Source organism: Trichomycterus rosablanca, chromosome 24 (genome assembly GCF_030014385.1).
Source record: "Trichomycterus rosablanca isolate fTriRos1 chromosome 24, fTriRos1.hap1, whole genome shotgun sequence".
NCBI lineage: Eukaryota > Metazoa > Chordata > Actinopteri > Siluriformes > Trichomycteridae > Trichomycterus > Trichomycterus rosablanca.
In genome coordinates this window covers 11,874,014-11,883,559 of record NC_086011.1, presented here as the reverse complement: position 1 = coordinate 11,883,559, position 9,546 = coordinate 11,874,014, and the positions used below count along the sequence as shown (strand labels likewise).

General features: G+C 36.0%; 1 protein-coding gene across 1 annotated transcript; it reads right to left on the bottom strand.

The window, feature by feature from the left end:
• Positions 1–757: 757 nt before the first annotated feature.
• adnpa (activity-dependent neuroprotector homeobox a) lies at positions 758–7,856 on the bottom strand. The gene is made up of 4 exons (XM_062986518.1): positions 7,496–7,856; positions 6,242–6,354; positions 4,291–4,380; positions 758–4,007 (listed from the first exon to the last, which is right to left on the bottom strand). Exons 2-4 carry the CDS (start codon positions 6,347–6,349, stop codon positions 1,434–1,436), a joined length of 2,772 nt encoding a protein of 923 aa, XP_062842588.1. The 5' UTR covers positions 6,350–6,354; positions 7,496–7,856; the 3' UTR covers positions 758–1,433.
• Between the last annotated feature and the right edge of the window lie 1,690 nt (positions 7,857–9,546).

Here is a 9,546-nt window from a genome sequence, read left to right as displayed (position 1 = left end):
ATGCTGTGTGTTAAGTTTTTACAAAAGCAGATACTGTTTCAGAAATTGGGTCTTAACAACTGCAACAGATTGCAGTTATGAACTGGCTTATGTAATTGATTCTGTTCTTACAACTAATGAATTAGTCTTCCTGACCACCTATAAGCCAAGATAATTTGGCAGATTCTCCAGACTTTAATCTATTCCGAGACTGGCCCACAGATTAGTAAACAATTACAAAAAAATTTGTCCATTCACCTAAACATCTGTTTTAACAGGTTTTCAGCAGAGTTGTGTTCTTGTGTCTATTTGTAAAAGAATAAAAAATTTTTATTGAAGAAGCATTTTAGCTCTGGATAAAAGTTTCTGCTAAATGCTGTAAATGCATACGTTTGTCATTTCTCAGTGTTGATATGACTTTTGCCCTGTTAAGCAACGTCTTAACTTATATTTGTAATTAGAACGATGGGTAGCACTGTTGCCTTACAGCAAGGAGGTCCTGGGTCTGATTCCCAGGTGGGGTTTGCATGTTCCCCCAGTGTCAGCATGGGTTTTCTCTGGGAGCTCCGGTTTCCTCCCACAGTCCAAAGACATGCAAGTGAGGTGAATTGGAGATACAAAATTGTCCATGACTGTGTTCGACATTAAAAATTTTAACTGATGAATGCTGTGTAGCGAGTTATTACCTATCCTGTCATGAATGTAACCAAAGCTTTTACCCATGACATTAAGATTTTAATAAATAAATTAATAATTTGAGCATTTTATTAATGTTTCTTTTATTCCCATGATATTACTTATTTACTTGCTTTGATCATTTTACAAACACCTAAGTCTTACATTGGGACAGTCAAGGCCCCGCAATGGATTGCCGTCCTGTGGGTGTGTTACTGCATTGCGGCAAGTGTTTCCTGGGAAACTGTACCTATTGTGAACTGACCAGAATAGTAAAACATGAAAATAAATGAAGACTAAAAGTTAAAACATAAAATAGCAATTTTGTGCTGTTTTCAATGACATATCAGTACCAGAAATTCAACTGCTTTCTGTTTTTATTTGAATTTCACCTACTCAGTGATGTTGGGTTGCGCCACATTGGCAAAATGATCAAGAGCTTTGTGTGTGCATGTTTTTAAGCTGGTTTGCAAACACCTGTCAAATGCATGATTGGCACAGTTAAATTAAAATAGTCATATAAATTATTGCATTTATTATGTAATTAAAAAAGCTTTATTACAAATCCATCCACTGTGTAAGCACATCAGCCTAAAATTACTAAGAAAACTATGTGTACAGAAATATTAAATATTTCTTTGTATTGTAAATACGCTTGTTTCAAGCAGAAACATTACCAATAAACAGTTTAAGTGATCTTTTACTCGTCCCAGAAGTTTTCTGTATTATCTCATTTGGGTTTAACCCTGGTGGACGGGTTTTTGCCGTCAAGGTGAGCATCACCTACCCAGTAACCCAACCTCCTTCTCCTTCTCTTCAAACCGGCCAGCTGAACTATAAGTGTTCTTGTCAGGGGGCATTTCACCTGACCATGTTGTTTCTTCAGGACTGGAACTATACACAGAACCATCAAAACACATCGCATCTCCTTTGGTACAATTACTACTCATCTTTTCATCTCTTTTACGTATCAAATTGTCTTTCAGCACAGTCCCTTTTATCCGGGCCTGAACAACTGAAGAACAAAATGTAGCTGCTTGCTCCAATTCACCATACGACTCAAAAGTCAAGGAATCTAAAGACGACCCCAGGAGTGGCTTACAGGCACATTTGATTTGTGTATCACTGCCCTCTTCAGCTGAAAAACCATAACTCTTTAGCCTTATTTTTGAAGTTCTTGCTTTTTCACTTTTCTTCATGTCACTGACTGTAAACACCCATTTAGAGTCAAAGCTTATATTATGCTTTAGCTGGTTTACTGCTTTCATGTTAAAGCCAAGTAACACTACTGGTTTACGAGTAGCAAAATCCTCTTTGCATAACTGTCTGTTGTTAGCAAAGTGATTTGATACATCTGACTTCCAAAGCCATAGGCTTGTAGCAAGTTTTTCGACCTCTTGTTGACATGGATAGGGCTGAATGTTGAAATAGGAAGTGAGGAAAGACTTCCGTGCATTATAAGACTCATCTGCATGACCTTTGGGGTCCAAGGCAAGAACAATAGGTTTTTCCAGCTTGTCCACAAATATTGTGGGATTGTACCTACCTTGGTTCATCAGCTTCCTCTTTTTTTGATAAGATGTATCTGAGGCCGCTATGTCCCGTTTAAGAGTTGAAATGAACTTACTGCAATGAATCTCTGAAGTCTGTCCAGCCCCTCGACAGTGCACCAGATGAAGCTTGATCATGGAAGCAGTCATGTTACTTGTGTATACACCCAAACAATGGATGCACCTGTAAGTCAACTTTTTCTCCACAGGGTGAAGTGTCTGAAGCACCTGGTGCTGATTTTGGAGATGGTGTGCAAATGCATCAGAAATGGGACCCTTAAGAATAGTGAAGCACAATGGACAGAGGGTTTTGCCAGCTTCCTTCTTCTGGGGTCTCTGAGATGCAATCCTCATCAGTGGTTCATTGAATTTATCTTGTCCCTTATTTGCCAGCATTGTAGACCTGGCTATAGCACTGTTCGGTGGTTGAACAGTTGTAAAGGATAACTCAGGTGCTTCCTTCTTGCTGTAGGTGGTAACAATGAGCTGTACATTCTTAGGATTGCCATGCTGAAATGTGAGGTCAAATATTAGCAGGGAGCCTGTGGGATGATCTTCTGGCTCATTTAGGTGTGCTTGCTGCTTGTGCGCTATTATTTTCTCCACCTCATAAAATGTAGAATGGCACTGTGGACATGCCAGACCATGTACAAGAATGTGGTTTAACAGAGAGTCACTCAAAAGATAAATATTACAATACAGACACTTACTTGTAAAACTGTGAATTTTCATTATGTACTTAGCCATAGCTTGCACCTTTTTTGCCTGGTGTTCCTTTTCAAAGTGAGTGCTATACACACTCTCAGGGAAGAGTTTATTGCAGATAATGCAAATCTTCCAATTCTGTGTTTGTGAGGTGTTTAGTATATTAGCTGAGGCCTTTTTGGCCTGCAATGATGTCAATGTGGCAGTACCAACATGGACTGATGACAAAGGTAAAGACTTTATTGTGGGGGAGAAAGAGGCATTACGACGTGATGTGAACCCTAAGCTACCTAAGCGTTTTCCTGCATGTGACTGAGAGACTGTGCAAGACAAAGTTTTTTCAGGTAGCATAATGCTTAATGGTTGACCCGATTTACCAGTGTGTTTAAGTTGCTTACCCACAAGCAACCCCATTACTTTTGGCATGTTAATGCAGTTCACTGGTTGTACCAAGTGATGTGATACACCAGGGGGAACTGTTGTCCCTCTCTGAATCAGGTTGGTTTGTGAATGGGCCACTGTAACGCTGGTGTGGCCAATCATGGCAGTGACTTGATGGCCAGTGCGTTCATGGATCTCAATGACATGTTGAACCAGAGTCTCATATGAACGAGAAACAAAAAAGCAACTTTTACAGTGAAGACCATGACTGCTGACCTGGGCCATCTTATTGTTTTCCTGCTTCTCGGAGCTCTTCGTTACATAAGGAGCAGCCACATGTTGAAAGTGTTCCCTGTAAATGTGCCTGCGCACTACATTGTAAAGTCTGTCTCTGTAGTTACATTTTTTGCAGTAATACACTGGTCGTTCATTTTTGTCAGGGAACATAGACTTGTGTATTTGTAGGTCTCGACCACCCACCACAGCTTGGTGAGAACTAGCTATGCCTTGTCGCACTAGGTTATGAGGCATGTGAAAAAGCCTGACATGAGTTTCCAGTGTCCACTTGTTTCCACTGTACATGCAATAGGAACAGTTGAGCAGGATACGGTTTTCAAAGTCTTCTCTGTGAACATTGCGAAAGTGATTCTTGTAGGCTGAGAAGTACTTAGAAGCAAATGGGCAATCGGAGCAGCAAAACTGCTTTGTTCTGTAATCCTAGAACACAAATAAGGAATATATTAACCTAAAGAGGTTGTTATTAATTCCAGAACTAAGAGGCCAGATTTCAAAATAGTTTTGGCTTACCCTGTGCTAACACACTTGAGGTTCAGTAAATTTGTTGAAGCAAGGGACTTACCACAATGTCAGCACAACCTTTTAATCTTCAAACATAAAACTGACAACCTATGCTACAGCTGCTAATATGCATAACATTTTTCTTCATTTATTAAATAACAGCTCTAAATAAATAACACATTTATTTTAAAAAATGTCTTACCTGGGATTTCGTCCAGGACGGATCCCACATACATACATCAAGGTAAAGATGTTTTATACTGAACTCATCAGGACCAAACTCTTTGAAATCCTAAATGAGAGCAGAAATTAAAAAAGGGAAAAGAGAAAAGAGAAAAAGAGGGGAAAAAAAAAAAAAAAAAAAAAAAAAAAAAAACCCCCGACACATCCACATGCATATTCCTCGAACACAGTAGTGTATTACTCCACTCCAGGAGGGCAGAGTTTGGTGTTTTCCTTGTTTCCTACTATACTTAGCAATTGACTGGTGATTTAAATCAGACTTTAAGCAGCATATGTCAATATCCCAATAACAAGCCTCTGTGTAAACATTACCTTTAAACATATGCAAGTCATCCATGCACCCCAGTCATAACAGTCGGGATGGCCCTTTTTTGTCTTTGGCACAGAAAACTTAAAAAAGTTTTTCATTCAAAAATCTGAGATGAGGTTAAGCACCAAAAAAACCCCAGTAATATTTAAATTACTTAATTAATTAATTCAAATATGGCTATATCCTTGCATTATAGAATTTTAGTTAACATTTCTTGATGTTGTGGCACTATGTTAAGTGGCAAGGTTTTTCCAAAACATTACTGATCTCATGTGACATCACAGTAGCATGACAGTTTCTCTTGCAATGACATCTGAGGGCTTGACGGTCATACACATTCAACAGTGGTTTCTGGTCACCAGAAATGAGGTTGTCAATATGTCAGTAAAAAAGATTTGGTCATTTGGACTCCAGAAGAAACCAAACAGATTATGTTTCTTGCTTGTTAGAAATGAAGGCAAAATTATTCCACCACGGTTTCTAGTAACTGGGACAGCTGATCTGAAAGATCATTTTTTTTTACGTTACTTTTTTTAGCAGTCTAGGAAACATGTTGAGACCTCAAAAAATCTGCAATTCTGTTTAACCACATAAACTACTGAATTGGTGGTTACTTTATCATCAAGTGAAAAAATGTTTTTTAGCTTAAGTTAAAATGAGATATACCAGCAAACAAATCTGGCACATGAAGTTTGGGAGAGGCCAATCATCTGGGATAAATGTAAAAAAGTGCTCAGGCTTAATCAATGTTTACATTCTACTTTACATTTACATTCTACAGAAAAGACTCAGACTCACATACATGCAAGAAAACATTTGTAAACTCTGGATAACTACAGTACATTAATTAAATAACATGGTATGATTCTTCATCTAAATAGATTAAGCCTTTACTCCCACTTTTGTACATTCGTCTAGGAGTTTATTTAATAGAATAACACGTAAATTAATAACATGTATAAATGTGTTTCATTTAATTAGCGTCCTATAAGATTTGTTTTACACACATGCACAAAAATTAGGGCAAAAATGTGAAGGACTCTTTTGTAACAGAGCAATGGAAGGTTAACTGGTTTGATGAATCCTGATTTCGCCAAGATCATATGAATAGCCAGACATGCATTAAAACCCCACAGAAGACATGGCACTGGGATGCACTGTAGAATGACCCACCTCACAACATACAGAAGTGGAAAGACCTGATGGTAATGTCGAAGTACCAGGTTTGTTTTTGTTTGTTTTGTTTTTTTACATAAATGATTCGGACATTATGCAAGTACAGCAGTAAACATCAAAATCTTTATTATCAAACTCTACATTTAGAACACTGCACTAGTTGTGCTCATGGTGTTTGTTAAAGATAAGAGTGAGATAATAAGGTTTTGAATGTGGGCAATTTTGAAGTAAAGCAAAAAAATTTTGCAGGCTATATTATACCAATATAATATTAATTATAGAAATGAGTGTGGCGGAAACAACTAAAATTAATAACTATAGGGGTGCCCACACACATTTGAAGACATGGTTTATACATCTAATAGATATTAATTCTAAACTATTAAAACTTATGTTAAGTAATAGTTGCTCAGCAGTGATTTACCTTTACATGCTCCTTGCAATAGTCTAAGCCAATGTCACTTAATAGCCTCTTGACCCTTTTCCTGGCTTTTCTTAGCCGAGAAAGGTTGTTCACTGGAAGCTGAAACATCTCCCCTAGACATGAATAAGAAATAAGGATAAATAATTATATTAACACAAACAACAAATAAGTCATGAAATATTTCTTATGAGTAAAAATGTAAAGCATTCATCATAGTGTTGCATAAACCTTAAATACACAATGAAAAGACAAATACCATTTGCATTGTGTATTTGTTAGATATTACTCAAAAAATCCAAACTATTTTGATTGAATGTGCAAAATACTGAAAGAGCAGTAGGAGACAAAACCAGCAGCAGTTCATTTAAAAATTACAATAATTATAAGGGACGGCATTAATGATGAATGATCTGGATTAGCTGACACTCTAAGGACTCCGGTCAACAATGTTTGGTGTTTAGTCAGTAAGTCAGGCAATGGCAATTTGCTTAAAAACCGATTAAAATCCCTAAGATATTCATATCACAACGGGTCTTAATAATAAAAGAAACATGCGAAAATGCCGTTTCACACCAATACCGATTTAAAATTCGAAAGCTATTAATTTAGTAATTAATATAGACAAAACATTTAACGGCTGGTTTAAAAACATTTTTTTTTTTAATCTGATTTGATACATTTTGAGTCAAGATTATTGTCCTATTTGTAATTGAATCCCCAATGTGGTTAATTTTAAACAAATAAAAAAAACAAGCCATTAAATCTTATCAGATAAAACACTGACATTGTTAACGTAGAAATCCACATGTCCCATACTAATAATAATTAATCCTAGCCATACATGTTTTTACTGCTCATAGTTACTGCTTAGGTATTTAATTACATTAAATAAACAAAATTTGTCGAGCACAATCACTTTGCGTTTTAAGTTGTGAACTGACGGAGAGACCGATAGGTATTGCAGTTGTAGTGACGGTAAAAAAAAATATTTAAAAAAATTTACAATTTTATATTGTATTTATAAGTTAACTGTCATGAGCGTTCACTGTACGGAACTCAGCGACTTGAATGCAGCAAACTAGCTATTATTTGTTTCCAGCTAGCTTTTGTTAGCAAAATAATTAAAGGCCTCGCATCAATCGGATTCTAAAAAACTCTGTCTTTGACAGAGTAACGGCCAAACCAAGAGATAAAACGTTTTTTAGTTCTCGTTTGTAAGCTAACAAAAAAGGTGCTTGGCTCCCAGCCATTTACCTGTAGGTTTGTCTGATGGTGTTAGCCAGCAAGCCAGCTGATACAAAGCGCTTGTGGTGGCAAAGTAAAAGAAACTACTTCATTTTGTTGCCCATACAGCATGAAAAGTATTTTGCTTGTTGGCCCAAAAAATTACAGGATAACCGGTTCAAATCAGATGCTGTAGTCCTTCACTTTAGTTTTGATGCAGGTTGATCTTTACAACTTGTCATTAGGTTCCGCATTTTTCTTATTATCAGCAAAATATGCTTAAGAAGCTTTCGAAGCTCACATTATTAACTGCCGCGTCTATAACACAATCATTTCTTGATAAATATGAGCCAGAACAGATCTTTTTTTAAACTTATGGACCACACCAACCAAGCCTGTACAAAATGGCGAACGGGTTCAAGCGGAAGTGACTTTTTTTTTTATAACGTTTATGTATAAAAATGAGTTATACGCAAATTACTTCACTATTATATCATTCATGTATTGTAGTAAAGTACCTCTGAAAAACAATGACACAGTATTACAAAAACAATAAATAAAATAAGGTATCAGTTATAATAAAATAAATGGCAGTGAAACAAACTATTATTTATTTATATATTATTTATTTATTTTTGTAAATCACTCTATTAACCAAAGGAGGCACACAAAAATATCTTCTTGGTAGTAGCATTTATTATGTTCAAAGCCAAAGCAACAGTTTAACCATTAGGTTATTTGAAATTAGTGTAATGTGCAACTGTGAAAACTGAAATACCTCCAAAGCTCTTAATATTATTTCGTTTGGGTTTGTAAGCATGCCTTCCCAGTGCATTATCTTTATTTCTATGCGCAAACAGGCAATACTAACTAATACTACTAAAAACCAGTGCACAGCATTTTGTTTACCTATGAATCTGAAAATTATAAATAATGTGCAAGTGCAAGAATGTTTATAAAATACAGTTACCTAGTAAATACATATACATCTATAATTAACAAAGCATAAAATCATTTGAGAACTAGTTGTATTGAAAACACAGGTTATAATATTTATTAGACTACTTACAAAGGTTCTTTGGCTTTATTCTAGTTTATTCTAGTTTTAGCAACAACAATTTTTGTTCGTCTTACACCTGCTCAGCACAAACAAAGTGAAAAGATGGGATTTCAGCTTAATATGAAGATGACAAAAGAAGTTATGACAACAGAAAACAAATAATCAATTTGGTTTGACTTTGGTTTTCTCTGTGGTTTTTTAAGGTTGTAAAAGAAGAACAATTAAAAGGCAGGACAAGAACAATATCAATGCCTTTGAACTGTGAAGCTGACAAAGACTTTTGAGGACAGCATGGTGGCTCAGAGGGTAGCAATGTCACCTCACAGGTACTGGGTTTGATTCCCAGGTGGAGCAATCTGGGCCCTTTCTGTGGGAGCTTGCATATTCTCCTGTGCCGACATGGGTTTCGCCTCACAGTTTTGTCTCACAGTGAAAAGACATGCGACTTAGGTGAACTGGAGATACAAAATTGCTTATGCCTGTATTTGACATGAAACCTGAACTGATGAATCATGTGTAACAACTACCTGTCCCATCATAAATGTAATTATAACATACAAACACATTTACATACACACAATCACATCTTGTTAATGTTTGCAACATTGTGCAAGCACATAGTTACTTCAAGAGATGCATTTAAATTACATTACATGCAAATGTCTAGTTGGTCTAGTTATTGTTCTGCTTGTTAATGACTTATGCTGCTTAAATAAATCTGCCAATGAGGTAAGCAAAAATTAGCAAGATTTCCTAACATAAGCAATATCAATTTTTTTGCCCTCTTAAAACTAGAGAACGTGTAAATTCAGTACTTTAAACTCTATTTACAGTAATAAGCAACAAGGACTTAAAACATGAGTTTGACTACCAAATGAATCAACAAATTAAAATTTTGCTTATACGTTTTTAGTAACACCTTCAAAGAACACAATGCTTGCTCATTACTAATTTTGACAAATTTCTTTAACATCATATATCTGCCAATGTAGTTGGAGGTTAACAAAGAAGCAACCTAAAT